Genomic DNA, 23550 nt, shown 5'->3' with positions numbered 1-23550 from the left:
AGCATGCTGTTTAATTTCCATGTGTGTGTTTAGTTTCTGAAGTTCCTCTTAGTATTGATTTCTAGATTCACACCATTGTGGTCTAAGTCACTTGATATGATTCTGATTCTCAAAATTTGCTAAGACTTATTTTGTGGCCTAATATGTAGTCTGTGTCGGGGAGTCTTCTGTGTGCTGGTGAAAAGAATGTATATTCCATAGTTATTGTAGAAAGTTCTGTAAATGTCTAAGTCCATTTGGTCTAAAGTCCAATTTAAGCCCAATGTTTCTTTGTTATTTTTCTGTCTCGATCTATCTAGTGTTGTGTGTGTGGTGTTAAATTCTCCCACTATTATTGCATTACTGTCTTTCTTTTTCTTTGGGTCTAGTGATAATTTTCTGAATTTCGATGCTCTAATGTTAGGTGCATATAAATTGGGATTGTTATATCTTCTTGCTGAATTGATCCCTTTATCATTATATAATAACCTTCTTTGTCTTTTCTTTTTTAAGTCTGTCTTATCTCATATAAGTATAGCTACTCCTGCTCACTTTTGGTTTCCATTTGCTTGGACTGTCTTTTTCCACCTCTTTACTTTCAGTCTATGTGTGTTTTTATGGATAAGGTAAGTTTCTTGTAGGCAGTATATAGTTGTGCCATGTATTTTAATCCATTCTACCAGTCTGTATCTTTTAGTGGAACATTTAATCCATCTACATTCAAGGTTAATATTGATATAGGAGGCTTTGTTCCTGTCATATTGTTCATTATTTTCAAGTTGTCTTATAAATTCTTTGTTCCTTTCTTCTTTTCCATCTTTGTTTTTGTCATTTGATGAAATTCTGTCATGTTACCATTTGATTCCTACATCTTCCTCACGTGTGATTGTTTTATAAGAACTTTTATATTTCTCTTTTTATCATGGTGAATGTTGACCTTTTGTTTCCATGTTTAAGACCACTTTGAGCATTTTCTGTCATGCTGGTCTAGTAATGACAAATTTCCCCAGCATTTGCTTGTCTGGAAAAGGCTTTATTTTTTCTTCATTTATGAAGCTGATTCTGGCAGGATATAAAATTCTTGGCTGACAGTTTTCTTTTTATTAGCACTTTGAGAATGCCCATTCCTTTCTGGCCTGGAAGGTTTCTGCTGAAAAGTCTGCTGTTAATCTGATGGAATTTCCATTACAAGTGACTAAGTACTTTTCTCTTGCTAATTTTAGAATTATTTCACGTTGACTTTAGACATTCTGAATATAATATGCTGTAGTGAAATCCTTTTTGCAATATATTTTTCTGGGGATTGCTGAGCCTCCTGTATCTGGATATCTAACTTTTTTGCTAGACTTGGGAAACTTTCATCAATTATTTTCTTAGTTTCTCTCCCTAGCCAGGCAACAACTGCAGCCGTATCAACTTGACCTCGGACTAAGAGCAGGGCATAGCTCAGCATGAAATTCTCAAAACTGTGCCTTGTGCCTGGGACCAGGGAGAGCAGGGACCCTCCTAGCCAGGTGTCATGAGCAAGAAACTGTTAAGGAGTGCAGTCTGCCCACATCTGTTTCACAAGAGTCCATTGCAGGGCAGTGGGTATTGTCCTAGATATGCATAGAAGAGCCTGGTTTCCCTGTCTCTCCTTGGCCAGGTGGTAGCTACAGCCTTGTCAGCCCAAACATAGCCTGAGGGTGAGGCACAACCTTCCATTAAACTCTCAATATTTCACCTTGGGTCTGGGACCAGAGAGGGTAGGGTCCCTCCCAGGCAAGCAGCATGGACAAGAAGCTGTGGGAAGTGCCGTCTGCTCGTGTCTCGGTAACAGCAGCACACTTCAGCAAGGCAGTAGGGACCTTCCTAGGGGTGCATAGGAGTGACCAGTGTGTCCCCCCTTCTCTCCTTGGAACATTGCAGTGGCTGCAGCCATGTCTGTAGATCCCCGGCATCTAGGCTATCAGCAGTAGTGCCCAACTGGAGCTGTTCTAGGCTCGAATGCCTGTGGGATTCCAAGTGGTCTCCCTTTATGGAGCAACATCTCTGTGCCATATTTAGGCAGTTCCATATGTCCAGCCCAAGGCCTTAGTGGGCCAAGGGTTTCTTCTGTAGCCAGGATCATAAAAGCCCATTTTGGACTGCAGGGCCCTGATGTTTTGTCTCTTACTGTTTCCCATCATCTAGGAGCCTCTTCTGGTGCTCAGTCAGCTCCTGGCTGGGCAAGCTGCCTCAGACTCTCTCCTTACTTATTTTGGTGCTTCCTATTTCTTCTCTGATGAGTCCTAGCATTCTCTCCTAGGCAATCTATTTGAAATGCAAGTATCTACTTACTACTCTGGTTTTTCTCCATGGAGGAGGCACATACTACCTGCATCTGGTTAGCCATTTTGATCCCTCCTGAGATTTTCTAAGAAAAATTATTTTTAAATAATTTAAACCCAGTTTATAGTAAGTGTTCAATCACCTGAAATGGCAGAAAACAAATAATTTAATCATTATTAAATCAATTATCTGCATGTTTTCTGTTTGGGAGATTGTACCACTCTGATGATGGTGTTCTAATTTTGCTCTATGTTGGCGCTTTGGTCACTTACGGTATTTTGAAACTTACATATGTGTAGGTGACTGATCATTTTTATTTATTTCCTTTTCAGCGGAGGAAATATTTGAGAGTGTAGGAGATCGAGAGCTAAGACAAGTCTTTGAAGGACAAAATCGTATTCATCTTGAAATCAAGCAGCTGAACCGGCAGTTAGATATGATTCTTGATGAACAGAGAAGATATGTTTCTTCCTTAACAGAGGAAATCTCTAAAAGAGGAGCAGGAATGCCTGGGCAGCATGGGCAGGTGGGCTTGCAGAATATGCACATGTGCCTCATTCAGCCTTTGCTGGAAGGGAAGTAAAGAAGAAGGGCTGCTGTACTATGTGCTCATAGAATGTGGATTATTCAGCTTGCTCGTCATTGTTTCTTCCTCCAGATCTCTCAACAAGAACTGGATACTGTTGTGAAAACTCAGCATGAGATTCTGAGACAAGTAAATGAAATGAAGTAAGTATGTAAAAGTGGTGTCTGTGTGTTATGTGATTTTTGTATCCTAAATTTGTGACTTTAGGTGTGCAAGCACTGTATATTGTAAGATTTCTGCATGAGGGTAAGAATCCTGTTCTAGATTCATTCTGCAAATAGGGGACCATAAATACAGCAACTTTTAATATTTAAAAACTGCAAACATGTCTAAAGTTTTTAATTGTTCAGAGCTGGAAAAGAAAAAACGGTTTTGGCATCTTTTAAAAAAATAGGAGATTTGTCAGTTACTTGACAGAGCCAGGTGTGTTCTTATATTTATAAAATATAAAAAGAATATGAAGTAATATATAACAATTTTATGAAAAGTACTAGGGGAATAAATATGTGTAGCATTGTAAGACTGTAATAGAAGCAGACCCGATGCAGGAAATTCTTTTTGATGGAATGAAACCATTTTAAACATAGTATGTGTGACTACCTCTTTTTCATTCCCGTCTTTTACTGTCAGAGAGACTGGACAGAGTTGGAGCAGAGAGGAGATAATTGTGCCCTTAGAATGTTGAACAGTAAATTTCTAATGAGAACGATTGACTTATGCAGATAATTAACAGCTTTCAATGCCTGGAGCACAGATAACAAACCAAAGTGTCATGTTTCCCTAACCTAACGTTTTAGAGCACTGTCCCAACCTATATAACCCTTGACAAACCAGAGTGTCAAGGTGAGTTCTTTAGGACTGGAGAATTAAACAGAGTTAGATCAAACAGAAGGTGATTCTATCTGATATCTAGAGATTAAAGGCACTTAACTTACAACTGCAAATTTATATTTCTTCCATTTTTCTCTTTGTATTTAAAAAAATCTTCATAATGTGAACTCATTGAAATATTTATGATGCTAAATGAATAGTTTAGGTCTTCAAATAGTTTAATGAATAGAATCCTTTTAGAAATAGACTGGATCATGTAACACAACCTTTTTAAAAATCTTTTTATTTTGATCTAATTTTAGACCTCAGAAGCTACAAAAATAGTATGGGAAGTTTCTGTACATCCTTCACCCATCTTCCTCTAATTTACATAACCATGATATAATTGTCAGAACCAGGAAATTAACACTGATACAGTTCAATCAACTAAATTAATGACCTATTCAAAATTTATCAGTTTCTCCACCAACACCTTTTTTCTATTCCAGGATCCTATCCACAATCGCACATTACTTTTAGTGATTTTTTTCTCTTTAGCCTTCTGCAGTCTGCAGTAGTTCATCTTTCCTTGTCTTTCATGACCTTGACATTTTCCAAGAGCATTAATCAGTTAATACCTTTTGATTTGGGTTTGGTTGGATGGAAATTCCACATTTTGATAAGATATTATATATAATATGTTATATATAGTATATGTTATATAATATGTAGTGTATATATTATTATATAAGATTGATAAGATATTACTGATGATGTTGGCCATGATCACTTGGTTATGGTGGTTTCCTATCGCTATCTACTTTAAAGTTACTGTATTTCCCTTTGTGGTTAATATTTTGGAGAAGGTACTTTGAGACTATGTAAGTATCCATTTCAAACTTGTGCTCATTCATTTTAGCATCCATTGATGTTTCTTGCCTGAAACAAGAATGTGGTTTTTGCCAAATGCTGACTTTATTTTTTCTTTTCATTTTTTATTTATTTGCTTATTTATTTTTTTGAGACAGGGTCCAGCTCTGTTGCCCAGGCTGGAGTGCAGTAGTGCAATCACAGCTCTCTGCAACCTCAACCTCCTGGGCTCAAATGATCCTCCCACTTCAGCCTCCTGAGTAGCTGGGACTACAGGTATATGCCACCACACCCAGCTAATTTTTCTATTTTTTTTGGATTTGGGATTTTGCCATGTTGCCCAGGCTGATTTCAAACTCCTGAGCTCAATCAGTCCTTCTGCCTCTGCCTCCCAAAGTGTTGGGATTACAGGCGTGAGCCACCACACCTGGCCCTGATGTTTATATTTCTATAATTCCCTCTACATTTGCTCATTGGAATTCTGCTGTCAGGACCAACCATCCTTTCTCTCCCACTTATTTATTTAGATCACTACAGACTCATGGATGTTTATTCCATAGGTTACAATCCAACACTCTTACTTATTTTGCTGCTCAGGTCGTTTCAGGTATGGTCATTCTGAGCTCCTTCATGTTGTCATCTTTGTTCTCTCAACAAGCCCCCATCTTTTATTGAGCATTTAAAAAATTTATGATACTGCACTATCTTCTAGGGTTATCTTGTATTTTCTCTGCCCTCAGTGAGCCCTGGTTCCTTTTTCTTGAAAAAGGTATTTGAAAACCAACCTCTGAGGAATCACCACACTGTCTTCCACAATGGTTGAACTAGTTTACGGTCCCACCAGCAGTGTAAAAGTGTTCCTATTTCTCCGCATCCTCTCCAGCACCTGTTGTTTCCTGACTTTTTAATGATTGCCATTCTAACTGGTGTGAGATGGTATCTCATTGTGGTTTTGATTTGCTTTCTCTGATGGCCAGTGATGATGAGCATTTTTTCATGTGTCTGTTGGCTGCATAAATGGCTTCTTTTAGAAGTGTCTGTTCATGTCCTTCACCCACTTTTTGGTGGGATTGTTTTTTTTCTTGTAAGTTAGTTTGAGTTCTTTGTAGGTTCTGGATATTAGCCCTTTGTCAGATGAGTAGATTGCAAAAATTTTCTCCCATTCTGTAGGTTGCCTATTCACTCTGATGTTAGTTTCTTTTGCTGTGCAGAATCTCTTTAGTTTAATTAGATCCCATTTGTCAATTTTGGCTTTTGTTGTATTGCTTTTGGTGTTTTAGACATGAAGTCCTTGCCCATGTGTATGTCCTGAATGATATTGCCTAGGTTTTCTTCTAGGGTTTTTATGGTTTTAGGTCTAACATTTAAGTCTTTAATCCATCTTAAATTAATTTTTGTGTAAAGTGTAAGGAAGGGATACCCAAAGGATTATAAATCATGCTGCTATAAAGACACATGCACACGTGTGTTTATTGTGGCACTATTCACAATAGGAAAGACTTGGAATCAACCCAGATGTCCATCAGTGATAGATAGAAAATGTGACACATATACACCATGGAATACTATGCAGCCGTAAAAAAGATGAGTTCATGTCCTTTATAGGGACATGGATGAAGCTGGAAACCATCATTCTCAGCAAAGTAGCGCAAGGACAGAAAACCAAACACTGCATGTTCTCACTCATAGGTGGGAATTGAACAATGAGAACACTTGGACACAGGAAGGGGAACATCACACACTGGGGCCTGTTGTGGGGTGGGGGAGAGGGGAGGGATAGCATTAGGAGATATACCTAATGTAAAAGACGAGTTAATGGGTGCAGCACACCAACATGGCACATGTATGCATATGTGCACGTTGTGCACATGTATCCTAGAACTTAAAGTATAATAATCAATAAATACTAGGAAAAAAATAACCAAAAGTAGAACTGTCATTTGATCTAGCAATCCCACCACTGGGTATCTACCCAGTGGAAAAGAAGTCATTATACAAAAAAGATATTTGCACACGCATGTTTATAACATCACAGTTTGCAATTGCAAAATCATGGAACCAACCCAAATGCCCATCAATCAACGAGTGGATAAAGAAACTGTGAGAGATATATATATACATATATATATGATGGAATACTACTCAGCCACAAAAAGGAATGGATTAATGGCATTTGCAGTGACCTGGATGAGAATGGAGACTATTCTAAGTGAAGTAACTCAGGAATGGAAAACCAAACACTGTATGTTCTCACTGATACGTGGGAGCTAAGCTATGAGGACACAAAGGCATAAGAACAATACAATGGACTTTGGGGACTTTGGGGGAAGGGTGTTGGAGGTTGAGGGATAAACAACTACAAATAGGGTGCAATGTATATTGCTCGGGTGATGGGTGCACCAAAATCTCACAAATCACCACTAAATAACTTACTCATGTAACCAAACACCACCTGTACCCCAATAACCTATGGGAAATAAAAAAGAAAAAAAGAAAACCAACCTCTGGGCACTAGGTGTGCTCATTACTACCACAGTGCCGTTACCTCTAGACCTCTTCGTGGACAGAGCTAGAGAATATATATATGTATACTAACCCATGCATGTACATGAGTCTGTAGTTCCATGTCTGTCAACCTGTTTTTGTGTTAAACCATGAGATTATGCAGATATTTTGGATTCTGGCTGGACTGAATGCTGCAGAGTTCATTTTTAACTTTTCCTCTTGTCTTATTTGAAAATTCTTTCGCCATCAGGGAGAAACCTGGTTCTTACTATCTGTATCTATAACATATTTACTTATTGGTTCCACTTGAGTATGCACATACGTACACACAAAGTGGTTTCAAATTGTTAACTCATATCCCTGTGAGAAAGACATTTATTGACAAGTTTATGTAAAGTTCCTTTTATCTCTAGCTTTACAGTATCCAGCCCAGATACTATTTTCCAGATAGTTTCTTAGTGTAGTTCTTTTTTTCCCTACTCCTTTCATTATGGCTGATGTTACTCATTTAGGATCCAGTTAGATTCTTTGTTAATGCTTATATTCCTCCTATATCCTGGTTGATTTAAATTGTTTGTATTTTGGGTATGTGAATACTATGATTCTAAGGGGCAGAGCATGTGTGTATTGCTTCTTCATCCTTGCTACCACTTTCCCATTCTCCCCTTCTTTCCAGCTCTTTCCCACCCATTCCCTCTTGGCAACCAATTCTGTTAGCTTCTGGTTTGTTCTTCCTGTATTTCTTCTGTATATACCTGTTTTCTTTTTCTTTTTTTTTGTTTTTGTTTTTGTTTTTGTTTTGTTTTGTTTTGTTTTTGAGATGGAGTTTTGCTCTTGTTGCCCAGGCTGGAGTGCAATGGTGCAATCTTGGCTCACCGCAACCTCTGCCTTCTGGGTTCAAGTGATTCTCCTGCCTCAGCCTCCCATGTAGCTGGGATTGTAGGCACCTGCCACCACGCCTGGCTAATTTTGTATTTTTAGTACAGATGGGGTTTCTCCATGTTGGCCAGGCTGGTCTCCAACTCATGACCTCAGGTGATCCACCCGCCTTGGCCTCCCAAAATGCTGGGATTACAGGTGTTAGCCACCGCACCCCGCCCATATTTTCTGAAGTACCCTTCCTCTGTGAAGGATAGCATACTCTAAATACTCTTTTGTGCTTTGCATGTTTAACTTGACAGTAGTACTAGACATCTAAAGATGTAACTAGTTGTCAGGACATCCTAGCTATCCAGTTGTATTATCCATAGAATCCCTTTCTTAGAGGAGTTAACAATCCTTGCAGACTCCCACTTACTGAGAACAAATGTCATGCATACAATAAGTTAATACAAAAACTGAGCTCAAGTTTCTGAACTAGTCCTCTGGACCTTTTTCTTTAGGATTTAGCTTCAGAAAAAATGTAAAGATATAGGAAATATTTGCCATTAATGGAAAGGGTGGTTTGTTTCTTTGTGGATTTTTATATTCTTAAGGAATCATAGAAATTTTTTTTTTTTTAGCAGAAAGAGATCTTAGAAAGCATGTAGCTTTTCTGTAGCAGCTGATGCCTCTTCCCACTTCTCCATCTCAAAATCCCTTTCAAGACTTGTGGTATACCATTTACTCTTGGTGTTCTTTGGCCTCTGCTTCCATTTAGTTATCTTCACTTGCTCTCCTTCCATCATCCCTTAAAAGGTATTCTTTTCAAGGGTTCTGTCCAGCCCTCTTTTCACTTGACCTGTTTTCTAAACCAAATATGACCACCTTCCACATTTCTATCCCCATAGACTCCTCTTCATTTTTTGAACTCAGCTAAATGCATCTTTCTTTGTAGAGCTCTAGTTGTGCTTCTTTCACATTGCTTTCCTGCTAGACAGTGCATGTCCGCAGAGCAGGTATTTCTTTTCTTTTTTTTTTTTTTCAAAGTTTATATCCCTAAATATTCCTTGGCTCACAGCACTTATGAAATAAATGTTAGCAGAATGAACAGGCAAATGAATGAATGACTGAGTAGGAGCGCATTAGGTGACTCAATCTTTGGTATATTAAAAAGACATTTATACTGAGCAAGTTCATGCTTCTGGGAAGCAAAATTCTTAAATGCAGATATGTAACAACGTTATATACTCTGGGGGGTTTTGGTCTTGGTAGTATTTTAGTTATACTAAAATGTTATGCTTAATTTGAGTTTCAGTGGAAAAGCTTAGCGCCCCATGTGTTTTCTTGGGCATATGTGCCATTGAAAGAAATTGTAATCAACACACTGATTCAAAAGCACTTGACATATTTTGTAACTACTTTTAAGTCTTTACTGCTCACGTAACTCAAATATAATTTTTTAAATGTTATAGTTAACATTCCGTCTGACATATAGTGTTATTTTTAAGTAATTTGAGTCTTTTTTTTTTTCTTCTGGTAAAGCTCTTACTTTTTAAACTACATTTGACTCCAATGAGATAACTTATTTATTTATTCCTCCAAATTAAACCATAGCTGTTGAAGGCACTAGTAGGAAATCAGAATTGTGACCCCTGTCCTCAGGGTCACAAAGCCATTAGTCTCCATCTGTATGCTGTATGAGTGAAATCATCTATATATGCAGCTACAGAGCGGACAAGTCTGTGTGTGTGAGTGTGCCTATAGGAAATGATTGCATTTGGCACTAGTCCTTTACGGTACAGCTGAACACCTAGAAAGATTTATTACAACTTCATTAAAAATATCATCCATTATATTCTATATCCACTTACACTATTGGTTTTAACACAAATTACCTAGTAGTATTTTCTACATGGTATTTTTAGATGACCTTTAGTAAAAGATAAAGGCATAATGTTGTTTTATAAATTATTTTCCAATTTTGAACACAACTCAATTTTTTAAAATACTTCTTTACCCTTTTTTTTTTAAGGATGTAATATATTGAACTTGAAAAGGTATAAGTATTGGAGATCTGTGACTGAAAAAAATAATCTCTATAGTGGTTTTATTGTATCAAGAGTCTTTCTGTTTCAGAAATTCCATGAGTGAAACCGTCAGACTGGTCAGTGGAATGCAGCACCCTGGCTCTGCCGGAGGCGTCTATGAGACAGCACAGCACTTCGCTGACATCAAAGAGCACCTGCACACAGTAAAGAGGGACATAGACAACTTAGTGCAGCGAAACATGGTGACTTTGTTTCCTTTTCCTTTCATAATTATAATCTCTAGGAAAGGAAGAACTCACACTCTACTGAAAATCTTGTAACCCTTTAGTTAATGCTGATGCTTATTTTTAATGTTGAAGGTAGAATTGTCCCATACATTGCAGATCTCCATGTGTAAACAGCTCCCATAGCAGTTATGGTTTTTTAATATGTAATATTTGTATTATCATTTCATGAAAATATTTTCTGATTTCCATGTTAATGTCTTCTCTGATCCATGGATCGCGTAAGGTGTATTTCTTTGGCCTATTTTTTCCTCAAGGTTCTATAATCTGGCAATTTCTTGCTATCTTGTTAGCGTCATTTACCTTTACCTGGGTTTCGTGTGCTTGGATTGGATTGGATTTGTTTTTGACTCTGCTAGTTGTCTTCTGTAAGACATATTTGGGATATGATTGGCCCATATTTCCTAGTGTACCTTGTCAGAAGCAGAAATCCCAATCCTTTATATTTTATATCATGTTTTATCTTTTTAAAAGCTTTTTAAAACATTTGATGTCCTTTAGAAAATATGCTAACATATTAGTAATAATGTTACATCAACTCTCCCAAGGTCGGTAACTAGTAAGTAGTAGAGGGAGATAACTTAGGTCTTCAGCTTCTAATCTTGTCTCCTTTATATTTTTTGACAACTCTCTTAACTATATTCCTGTATATATGCCTTGAATATACATTTTTTTTCAAACATGGCTTAATAGTTTTCTTATTGATCATGACCTCTCATCCAAAGCATTACTATCTGTCCCCTTAGTTCTGTTTGAGGTTATTTTTTCCTACTTTAGCCTTTGTTGCAATGACCAAATTGATACTGTGCATATCCATTTACTGAAGAACTTTGCCCCACAAATATAACTATATTGGGAACAACTAATCTTAGAAGCCATTCTCTCTGGATACTTGGATGAAATCTTTGTTTCTGATATTTAATTACCTCCTTAAAATAGAAGGAATACTCAGGGAAATAGGGAAAGAAATATTTTTCAGAACACCAGTGAATAATGTTGAATGCTATGAGGTTGGAGAGAATGAGGACTGAGAAAAAGCCATTCTATATGTCAAGGTGTTTGTTGGTAGGGTGACCATGTAATTTATTGTCTGACCTGGAACACTTTTGAGAGTGAAGGGGGTGCTGTTAATAATCACACCACTGCAGCAAGCGAGAACTGGGAGTGTCCAGAGAAGTTGTCTGTGGTGACCCTAGCCTCAGTGACATCAGGAACAGTAACATCATCATATACCGTAATGCGGACAGGAGCCAGGTGGCAGTGAGTTAGTGACTGGGTAGTGAAAAGGTGTAGGCCTTCCAGTGTCACCTACTCCTTCAAAAACAGTTGTCAGTAAAAGTTAAGAGGGTAGAAGGTTTTCTGGGGGATGAAAAAATGAAAATACTTGTTTATATAGCAAACTGAGTTTTACAAAGATTTCACATTTATTTCTTTTTCCAAACTGCTAATTTGACTAACTGTAATAGAAAGTCATTTGCCTTACAGCTGTCAAATGAAAAGCCGAAATGCCCAGAACTACCACCATTTCCATCATGTTTGTCTACGGTCCACTTCATTATATTTGTTGTGGTGCAAACTGTATTATTCATTGGTTATATCATGTATAGGTAAGTTTCTTGATAAAATTTGACCCAATATTTTTCTGCATCTGTTTAATTAGAAATATTCAACTAAGTTATCTATGTTCATAATACAATTTTCACCACCTATAAAATTGTGTATTGTGATTTCTGTTCATTTCAGTTCACATAAAGTGCATGTATAGAATATGTGTTTATCTTTATGCATTATATAATTCAAAAGGCATTGATATTTTAATTTTCAACAATCCTGTTTCAAGTTAAGTATATAGACCTTCTTTCAGTGTTTGTTTCTTTTTTTCCCTAGGTCTCAGCAAGAAGCAGCTGCCAAAAAATTCTTTTGACTACCATTTTCATGTGTACATCATCTATTTGTGTACAAAATGTTGTTGTTTTGAGGGAATTTAAGTATTTAAATTGCTTCATAGTCTAAATTATTAAAATTTTTAAATAAAATAACTGTTTAAACATTGATTTGCAGTTAAGAATAAACCTTAAAGCAAAGACAACCACATTTTAATTTGTTCACAGTATGTAAATCTGTCTAAATTTCAGTGAATTTCTGGTCACTATGATACAGCCACTGAGCAGAATATTGACCAGTAAGAGGGTAAATAAGAAAGTGGGGGCAACCCCTGGATATGAATGTCACCCCCTAAGTCTCCAATATTGCAGGTTTCCCTGTGTAACATAGACACACTTGCCCTCATGCCTCCCAGAATGTGAGGTCTAATTAAGAAGTCCCATCAGGTTTATTTTGTAACCAAAGTCTTTTTTAGAGGTCAGACTTCCTAATCAAAGGCCTGGGCCTGCAGTCCTTTCATCTTAATTTAACTTCCTTTGAAATCAAAGAATATTTTGTCTGAGAGCTTTAAGGATCTGGATAATAGACTTCAAAATGTTAAGTGAAAAATTTTTTTCCTCTATTTATCAATGATATATTTCACTTTTAAAGGAAAGTTTAGAGGAAAATTAATAGCTGCTTTTTGCCTAAAAAACCTTGTGAGTGGAAACATTCCTCTGAGAATGACTTTTATAGGTATTTTGCCTGGTAATGTATTCATTCATGATTGCCCATATTCTTGAATGTCTTCATTCCAATGGTGTCAGGTCAATATTATGAAAATAATTTTTGTATTTATATTTGTAACTTAAGGAATTCATTTCTCTCATTTACTACAGCCTGTAAATTCAGCTCAAACTGCATGATCTGAGGATATTTTAAATTTACAAAACCTGCCACTCCATTCTGGTTCACATTAGTTACTTCATGCTGGCTGGGGTTAGTGACCATTTGCATACTCTTTTAAATCAAGGAGACTGTAGTAGAAGCAGTTTTAAGATTCTTGAAGGCAAAATTTGAAAAACAGTGATTACTTGTACTTGTTTCCTTTTAGTGCCAGAACTAAGTGAAGCACTTGTTAGTAAACTTAACCTTGAAATGTCAGACTGGAAGGAGTTTTTAGAGTCTTTGTGCATAGCTGTAGGTATTATAGAAACAGTCTGTAAATGACAGTTTAAGATGCAAATTTAATTTTGTTCACAGCTGATTTATACTGATTTTTGCTGCCTTCAAAATACTGTTTTACCTCTTTTAGCTAGAATGGTTGTCTTTCATTTGCCATAGAATTCCAAACAATACTATTTTATAAAATAGTACTGTTGAATTATTCCAAGCCTCCCTAGGTTTGCTCTCAAATGTCATTCACAGATTGGGCTAACAACCTAAAATCTATGTATAAAGACTGTCTGAAGAACTCTGTATTATAGCCGTACCGAACGAGTGCTATGTGTGCAAACAGTCTCGCATTGCTTTTTATGTTGATACTTATCCTGGAACACTGAAAGAGAATATGCCAGTGATAACTCACTTTACTTCAGTCATTTCAACACAGAAAATGCTTCTCTAGCGTTTTTCTTTTGTAGTGTTAACATTTTGAAATTCATGTTTCAGAGGCTTCATCATCACAGAATTTACTCTTGCTCCATGAAAAAAATTATATACCTTCAGAAGAATATTTAAGTTGTAGACCATGAAACTTGAGAAATCCTCCTGAGATAAAAGGCTGCCCAATCCAGTATTATAAAGTCCATGGTCATATGTGCCTGTGCATTAAAGGAATACCAGATCTATGCAGTATACATTTTTCAGGCTGAAATTCAAGGGGAATCATTCTCATCATTCTTACTACACATGGAGATGGCTATTATGAAACAGCACGAGCATGAACCTTTCATCTTTTATACTTAGTGATACACTTTGCTTGAAAATCACTCAGTAAAGTAGTTCACGCAGAATGTGTATCATATTATTTGAAGTTTGGTTTTTCTCAGAATCATTGACTTTTGTAAGGAGCTCATTTCTGAACAAAAAGGTTTGCTCTGTGGAAAAATCAATCACTGCCAGGATTCCTTCATTTCTGTACTATTTTGTGTAATTGAATTTGTTCACTTCTCTCACACCAGCAAGTGTTTTACAGGTGCCTTGGATTAAAACAAAGTTGATTTTAAAATTGTTACGTAAGTCATTGTGTTTATGATGCCACTTTTAAAAGGAAAATGCAATTGCTTAATGGCTAATACCCTTATTTCATGTACCTATTTGTGTTCTAATAATTGTTTGAATGTTTTATTCAGCTTAAAACTTTACCATGAAGTCATAAACAGTAAACAATGTTTTGTTATGTATTAAGGGAATAGCAGTGTTTCTCAAAGTATAATCCATAGACCATCTGGGTCACGGTGCCTGGTTTCAGACCACCTGAATCAAATCTTAAGGGTGGGGCTTTGGGATGTCGTTGTTCAATATGAGGCACCTCAGGAGATTCTGAGCACACCGATGTCTGAGAACCACTAAAATGAGGAGTGGAAAGAAAATAGATGTTTTGTTAATTTAGAGCTGATCTGAGAGGATAATATATTTTTATTGTCAATGACATTAACAGATGTGCACTGATTCTTTTATACCTACAATTAATGTTCCTTTTTATTAAAACTCTTGGTTCATGAGCAACTACAGACTGACTCTAGATTATTACCTGTTGCTTTTAGTATTTTCGTGATGGCTTTTAAACTTATGAAATCATCTTAAGATCATTCATGGTCAAGCCATGAAAACTCCCATCTTCAAGCCTGCCTGCTAAAGCTTTTTTGCCTTCCTCATTGTGATTATGGTAACATTTTATCTCAGACAGTTGTACTTTTTGATAACTTAGGGAAAATAGAAATTACTTGAACAAGGGATTGCCTGCCTCACTGCATTGCAGAGATACAGTTTTTGTAAAGAACACAAATAGCAGTTGTGAATATTAAGATGTGATTATCTTTCCCTGTCCATGTGCTTATCGAAAGAAGATAGTGAACAAATGATTATATTGAGGATTTTTTAAATTTATAAGATCTAATGTGAAATCCACACTTGGAACTTTTTAGATCTATCTGTTGCGTGTTTAATATATTTCTTTTATGACATTACTTAAAGTTTAAAAGGGTTTTCTATCCACTGTCAATTTGAATTGGATAACATTTTGTCGTCTTTTTTTTTTTTTCCTGATTGTTATTTGATGCTAGCTGGAATTCAAGAAATGACATTGACCTTATTCAAATAAAGAAATATTTTAGTAAATTTGCTTTTTCCTTCATTGATCCTGGATAATAAGTTGCCATTTGTTTTTCAGACAGGACCTGTATTGTGATAGCATTTCATGTATCACATGCTTTGGGCTCTGCCCAAGGTAGCCTGCTGCATGCAGAGGCAGTACATGGAAGCATGGCACGAGAACATAGAAATGGTCATGGATAACTGTTTACCCTTGCTGGTAATGAAAATACAAACTAATTAAAACAATGTATTTGATGTTTTTACCTCTAATAACCAAATGATGGCAAAAGTGTAGTTAAGCTGGAACTGATAGTCATTACTAATTAGTGGTAGTTTAAAAAATATGTTAATCTTTTTGGCAAGTACCATTTAACCAAGTAATTCCAATTCTGAGAGTTCATGTGGTATAAAAATAAAAGAGTAGGGCTTTGAGGTTAGACAAATCTAGGTTTGAATCCTGGCTCTCTCACTGGAGGTGACCTTCAGTTTCCTCATAATACTTATCTCACACAGTTATAAGCATAGTAAAAGTGTCTTTATAAGGAGGCTTCAAAAAATGGTAGACTAATTGGTAAAGACAAATGGTGGATAAAATAAAAGATTTAAATACATAGATGGGTTCGAAATAATTGAGAACTTAAAACCCGATCAGGGAGCCTACTGGTAGTAGTAGGGAGTGGCAGAAACTAGACTACACACAGGCCCTAGATACTGTCATTGAAAGTTATGTTCATTTGTGGCATTGAGGACATGACTTTAGGCCTGAAAAACCCAGGAGGCTTGAACTGAGATACTAGAATAAAATGAGGACCCTGGAAGAGCTGCTTTTTCAGTGGAAATGGGCTGAAAGGACCTCTTACTTCTACCCCAGACCTCTTCTACCCCAACAGCTCGGAGAAGGCATAGGAAGCTTCTCTCCCTGGAACTCTGGGTAAGGGGACATTCCTTGTTAAGAGATTGAAGCCCAGGTGTATGCTTTATTTACATGGTGTGGAATTCTCTACATCAAAAACAATATATAAATTGGTTCTTGTCTGGGAAAATCCAGAAGGCAAAACAAAACCACTCATTAGCAATAATTCCACAGCAAAAGTACATTAGACAGCACTAGACAACCATAGGGACAGCCAGTCCTAACTAAAATGAGCTCTAAAAATTATAAACCAAACCAGAAAAATACGAAAGAGTGACAGTAGACACAATAATGAAACCTGGCACCTCCAAGAATCTGAGATAAAAGAACAGTCAGAAGAAGACAACAAATATGTACACTTGAAATGACTTTAAAAATACTGAAGAGTTTATAAAAGGACTGGAAATCATGAGGAAGAAATGAAACACTGAAAAATAAGACAGTTGGAGTTCCAAAGAACCACCCAAAACATAACCTCGATATGGGAGGTGGGGATCAAATTTGGATACCAGATTGGACAAAGCTCAAAAGAATTCTTGAATTAGAAGACAGATCTGAGCAAATTACCAAGAGTGCAACACAGATACTAAAATGGTGGAAAATGCAATAAATTGGCAGTTGGTGAGAAGGTACAACATATGTCTACCAGTAGTTCTAGAAGGTACAGGAGAGTCATGATGAAGAACTGTGCAAAGGTGTAATAGCTAAGAACTTTTCGGAATTGATGCACACACATATTTGAAGAATCTTGAGTCTGAGGCAGGGTTGTAGGTTGGAGAAGTTTCCCACAGAAGATGTTATCTGAGCCATGTGCTAAAGTATGTATAGTGCAAGGGGGACTGGAAGAGAACTAACTCCAATCAGAAAAAAATAACATGAACAAAAGCATAGAGTTGAGAAGCAGTGTAGTTTATGTGAGAACCTGTACGCTTATTCTGCTATGCTGGGAAAAATGATGGGTGGGTGGGATATACAGAGGCCAGATCCCAAGGCTCTGTAAAGGAGCTTGGGCTTCATCCAGAGGGTAATGGAAGGTCATGAAAGTCAAGCAGAAAGGCAATACTTGCATTTCAAACATTGCAATCTCTGAGTGCTTCATGGAGGAAGGAGGCTTGAGACAGACCAGCCACAGTGCGCCCAGTGAAAAATGGTGGCCTGAAAGAAGGCCAAAAATCTATCAACAGTAGTATTGAACAATTAGAGTTCGTTTAGGCCACTCTAACAAAATACCATAAATGAGGTGACTTATAAAAAATTTATTGTAGGCCGGGCACGGTGGCTCACGCCTGTAATCCCAGCACTTTGGGAGGCCGAGACGGGCGGATCACGAGGTCAGGAGATCGAGACCATCCTGGCTAACACGGTGAAACCCCATCTCTACTAAAAACACACAAAAAAATTAGCCGGGCGTAGTGGCGGGCGCCTGTAGTCCCAGCTACACGGGAGGCTGCGGCAGGAGAATGGCGTGAACCCGGGAGGCGGAACTTGCAGTGAGCCGAGATCGCCACTGCACTCCAGCCTGGGCCACAGAGCAAGACTCCCCGTCTCGAAAAAAAACAATAAAAAATTATTGCTCACTGTTCTGAAAGACCGGGAAAGTGAAGATCAAGACTCTACCCTCATGACCTAATCACCTACAAATGTAGTAACACACTGGGCATTAGGATTTCAACATAGGAGTTTTGGGACAAGCAAACATTCAGGCAAGCATCTAATGACTATTTGAAGTGGGGAGTGAATGAGAAGAAGAATGTAAGATGATACTGTGTTTCTGGCTTGTGGAATTGGATGGAAGGTGTCCTAAAATGGAACACAAGAAAAAGGATGGGAATTGAAGATGAGGGAAGAAGAGGTTAAGTTCCATTTGGAACATAGATTTTGACATAACTAGCCAAGTAAAAATGGCCAGAAGGCAATATAGGTTTGGATTCAGGGCAGAACCATACCTCAATTTTTTATCTCTAAAATGGGGTGATAATTGAGATAACAGAGCACCATAAATAGAGCTTAGGAACAAGACGCTTGTGCCCAGTAAATGTTAGCTATTCTTATTCTATGCGTCTGAAAATCAGAAGAGAGAACTGACCCAGAACAGTACAACACAGGATTTTTGGCTCTTTCTCTACCTGCTCATGAGTTCTAAAAAAAGGGAAACAGTCCTCAGCAGTGCTGGGAGTCCCATTCCGTTTCTCAGATCCTCACAAATAAGTCCAGAAGCTGCCCAGTCAGCTGCCACATGGCATTTACTGTTTCTCTTCTCTGAACCCCCGTGATGTCCACTGGGTGCTGCTCCTCCTGATGGCATCATCCCCTGTGTTGGCCCTTAACTGCTCTTTCTTCTGGATCTGCCATTTCTGCCATGTCAGCCCAGCAGTGGCACCATTTCTGCCATGTTCCATCATAGAGGCCCCGCTGCTACTCAGGGGAGGATTTCATTCTCCTGCCAGACAAGCAGCCACTTCTGCCATCTGGCACCCTCATGACTGCCATTGTCCACAGAAGCAATGGAGGCTTCCAGGAGCCAGTCCGTGGGTAGTGTATTAGGTTCTTCAGAGAAACAACCTTTAAATACACACACACATACATATACACATATATACACGCATACATACATATAAAATCAGGTATGGCTTACATGATTATGGAGGCCGAGAAGTCCCACGATCTGCCATCTGCAAGCTGGAGACCCAGAAAAGCCAGTAGTATAGCCGGAAGGCCTGAAAGCCAGAGCCAGTGGTGTGGAGTCCATCTGAGCCTGAAGGCTTGAGGACCGTGAGTGCCCCGGGCAGAGGAAGATCAGTGTTCCCAGCTCAAGAAGACAGCAAATCCAACCTTCCTCTGGCTTTTCTCTTCAGGCCCTCACAGATTGGACGATGCCCATCCACACTGGGGAGGATCATCTGCTTTCCTCAGTCAGCCAAACCAAATGTAAATCTCTTCCATGAACAGCCTCACAGACGCACCAGAAACAATGTTGAACCAGATAATCCTGGCATCTAGTGACCCAGTCAAGTTGGCATGTAAAATTAACCATCATGGGTAGTTTGTGGCCAAATGGAGAAGAGTGACTCTCTCCCACCTGCATGTTACTTTCTGTTAAGAAAATACTAAAGCAGTGATGCATGGGCCCCAGGGTCAGAGTTCTCGGTGAGAATGGCTGTTACTATTAATTAAAGGTCCATCTCTAGGAAACAGTCCTAATGGGTTCATGAGCCTTGGCCAGGGTGAACCTGAGTGAAAGACACTACAGAATTTCTCAAGCCTCTGGGAACTAAGACTTTGTAACTGAGGCAAACTTACTGTGTCTGCTCTGAATGAGTCTCTCCCAAGAGCCTCCTTAGTACTTAATGCAAATAGACTTATTGCTAGCCATACCATGAATGTTACAATTTGCCAAATATACCTGAATTCCAAGCATGAACATAGCTCAGCTCAAATTGGTCAGCCCACTGTGTAAACAGTAAGTTAGTAAATTAATCTTTGGTTCCCAGCCCATCTTCCCCTTCCATGTAGAACCAGCATGGCAATTTTCAATCAGATCATGGAAGCCAGCATGGCCTGTTAGAAAATAACAACCACTGAATTGCCTACCAACTCAGCACTCTACCAGCATGGAAGTTCTGTGGTAGAGAGGATACAGAATAGAATACAGTTATTACCTCACCAAAAAGTGATGTCGGTGAACTGAAATAGACCAGTCATATAGTGATGGCAAAAGAAATATTTTAGGGGTCAGGCATGGTGGCTCACACCTGTAACCCCAGCACTTTGGGAGGCCAAGGTGGGAGGATCTCTTGAGCCCATGAGTTTGAGACCAGCCTGGGCAACATAGAGAGACCTTATCTCTACAAAAAATAAAAAATTAGCCAGGTGTGATGGCACATGCCTGTAGTCTCAGCCATTCAGGAGGCTGAGGCAGGAGGATCGCTTGAGCCCATGAGATCAAGGCTATAGTGAGCCATGATTATGCACTCCAGCTTGGGTGACAGAGTAAGACCCTGTCTCACACACACACACACACACACACAAAAGATTTTGAAACGTTCAGTATAACATTGCTGAATATTTCTGGAAGACAGAAGAATCAGCCTGGGATACATTTCTTAAAATGGCCACTTTGAGAGACAAGAGTCTGCACAGAGTCACAAATGGGTCTCACAATCTATCAGATAACAACGGTCCAAGGTAGTACTGAAGAGACTTTTCAGTCCTGTAGCTCAATGAAAACCATACTATCATGACTGGGGAATTTCTTTGCACAGCTGGTATATAGCCTTGAGTTTGTATCTACAAGAATATTAACCAATCCTATAGAAATGAAAAGAAACATGCTACTTGGCCTGGCATTTCAATACAGTTCATTAAATATGTATTAAGTGTCTATGATGTACATGACACTCTATTAGGTAAAACACAAACCACTAAAATGTCTTCAGTAGGCAGTTATTAGGATTAGGGCTATGTGTTTACTTCCTTTGTGGTTTCCATAATGGTCCTTCTATTTCCCCAAGACTTTTTCCTCTTTTTATATTACCTCTTTTTTCCCAGTTAGAATAGAGGTTGCAAATCAATCCCAGTGAATCTCATCTTTAGGTCATTTCTACACTTAGCCGATTAGCCAAGTGTGGTGACACATGCCTTGGCACTTGGTGACCTTTTTTCTCTTCCAGTTCTGCTGACCTTCATGAGCACAGAGGTTTAGCTGCATGGCTACCCCTGAAATGTTGTTGTGTCACCTGCTAAGAGGATATAACGACTAAGACAGGACAACCTAATCACCATGATTTCCTTGCGGAAGGTCAAAAAGAAAGATAAACTAGCCAACTTTAATTACAGAAGCAAAATTAGGCATTTGATGTGAAAAGAGAAATCCCAGGTGAAGGACTGAAATGGATTTATGCTGTTTGAATGTGATATATTTCTAAAATATAATTCCACTAATGGGATTATTCTTCTTTAGTAAATTCTTTGGGTCATATACCATCAAATTTTTCAAGTTGACTAGGCCACAACGAATCAGTGTTTACAAAGGTGATCCATTAAATCAGAATGAGGCATGATTTTAAAAACTATGGCGAGTAGTCTTGATCCTGGGAGCTGGCAAAGAAGGCAGCAACCACTATGGCGTGGATTTGTAAGCACTAAGATGTTACTTCTATTATTGGTGGAGGGTGTCCAGGTTCCTGGTATTTTGAACAAAGAATTAGACAAAATGCACAAAGCAAGGAAAGAATAAAGCAACAAAAGCAGAGATTTATGGAAAACAAAAGTAGACTCCACAGAATGGGAGTGGCCCCAGCATGGAGGCTCAAGAGCCCCTTTACAGAATTTTCTGGGGTTTAAATACCCTTTAAAGGTTTCCCATTGATTACTTGGTGGACACCCTATGTAAATGAAGTAGTGGCCTGCAATCAGTCTGATCGGTTGCGGAAAGCAAACAACGGGAGACTGAAGTGGAGTTACAAAAGTTACACCCTATGCAAGCATCTGATTGGTCGTGGAAAGCAACCAATTAGAGGCTGAAGTGAAGTTACAAAGTTACACTCCTATGCAAATACTTCGAAAGTTCTATCTGCCATGCAGAAAAAGTTGGTGGGGGTGGAGGGCGGGGAGTTGCAAAGGGTGTAAGGAAGTAGCTTCCAGTCCTTTTGTTACTTAGGTGTGGAAAGTTGGGGTTTTCCTTTTAATTTAGTTACAGGAAGTCAGCATGAATTGGCCTTAGGTTCCCTGCCCCCAGACCCTATTCTCCTGTCTCACTTTTGCCTGAAGATAACTCTCCAAGTACCTCCATCATCCCTTGTAGTATCTTGATTACTTCCATTGAAAGCGAATTGCTCAAAAATAAGCCATTAGACCTAGTGGCAATCATTCATTCATTGTTTTCCCCCAAGATTCTTATTGATCACTTACTATGTGCCAAGCATGATTCTCAGAGATGGGGATGAAAAGGTGAACAAAACTGCACTTGTCTGTCTTATGGAGCGTACATTCCAATGGAGTAGGTGGAAAGGAAACAACTAAATCAATGAAAATATACTTTCAGGTAGAGTGCAGTGCTATGAAGAAAAATAGAGTAGGATCGAGTATTAAAAGGTGGGGTAGTGGAGGCAGGGTATCTTAGGATGGTCAAGGAAGTCCCTCTAAGAAGGTGAATGTGAACAGAAACTTGAATTAAGCAAGGGTGAGTCACCTAAAGATGTGCAAGAGCAATACAGGCCAGGAGGTTCCACGAGGACATAGGTGGGAGCAATCTTGGTTTAAAGGACAATGAGGACATGAATGTGATTAGAGTAGAATAAGCAAAGGGAGTGTGGCTGGCAGCTAGGCAGTGGTCAATTTGCAGTGAGGAGTGGGGATTCTATGCAAGGACAGTAGTGAGCCATGGGATGGTGACACCTAGAGGTCCCATTCATGAATCCAGGGCATTTATTTCCCCTTTCTGAAGGAATGGAAGATTCTACCACCATTTCTGCAAGATTCTACAGGCAGCCTCAGTGGCTCACACATAATCCCAGCACTTTGAGAAACTGAGGCAGGCAGATGGCTTGAGGTCAGGAGTTCAAGACCAACCTGGCCAAAATGGCAAAACCCTGTCTTTACCAAAAATACAAAAACTTTGCCGGGCATGGTGGCACATGCCTGTAATCCTAGCTACTCAGGAGGCTGAGGCAGGAGAACCGCTTGAATCCGGGAGGCGGAGGTTGCAGAGAGCTGAGATCCTGCCACTGCACTACAGCCTGGGCAACAGAGCAAGGCTGTCTCCAAAAAAAAAAAGAAAGGATCCTACACACACCAGCTAGTAGTTCCTGGATGTCCAAGGGCACAGGCCATTGTAATAAATCGAGGAGTAAAAAGTTTTTTAAGTCATGACCTATTCTCAATGGAATTACCTGTTGAGGAAATAATAAGATATTTGATTTCATAAAGCACTATCAGGAGGCCTTCCATGGCCACCCTGCAGAAGCTACCACCTAAGAGTCCCCATAATGTGTGAAACCCCCTCCTCCGACCACCCCTCCCACACAAACAAACATTCAGAAAAGGACTGGACAGGGAGAAACTCCTTTACACACGGGTGCCAGAGTTTAGAACTGACCCCTCACCATTAATAATATTTCCTAATTCCTCATAAAATGGAATTTTTAGAATAGATTTGATAATAAATCTAAATAATTACTTATAATAAAATGTAGACAGAACAGA

The 23550-nt window shown here is 38.6% G+C and overlaps 1 protein-coding gene across 1 annotated transcript in view; it reads left to right on the top strand.

Annotated features, from left to right (window-relative positions):
* The window catches only part of LMAN1 (lectin, mannose binding 1), a 33045-nt gene extending 17587 nt beyond the window's left edge, over positions 1-15458 (top strand). Inside the window, exons 9-13 of the mRNA XM_025365064.1 lie at positions 2622-2815; positions 2948-3018; positions 10058-10211; positions 11739-11860; positions 12141-15458. Of these exons, the coding sequence (XP_025220849.1) occupies positions 2622-2815; positions 2948-3018; positions 10058-10211; positions 11739-11860; positions 12141-12177 (578 nt within the window). The 3' untranslated portion in view covers positions 12178-15458. The remainder of the gene's footprint in view (positions 1-2621; positions 2816-2947; positions 3019-10057; positions 10212-11738; positions 11861-12140) is intronic.
* Positions 15459-23550: the final 8092 nt, after the last annotated feature.

Source organism: Theropithecus gelada, chromosome 18 (assembly GCF_003255815.1).
Source record: "Theropithecus gelada isolate Dixy chromosome 18, Tgel_1.0, whole genome shotgun sequence".
NCBI classification, from domain to species: Eukaryota; Metazoa; Chordata; class Mammalia; order Primates; family Cercopithecidae; genus Theropithecus; species Theropithecus gelada.
The sequence above is the reverse complement of the archived record's forward strand: the minus strand, read 5'-3'. Positions and strand labels throughout refer to the sequence as shown.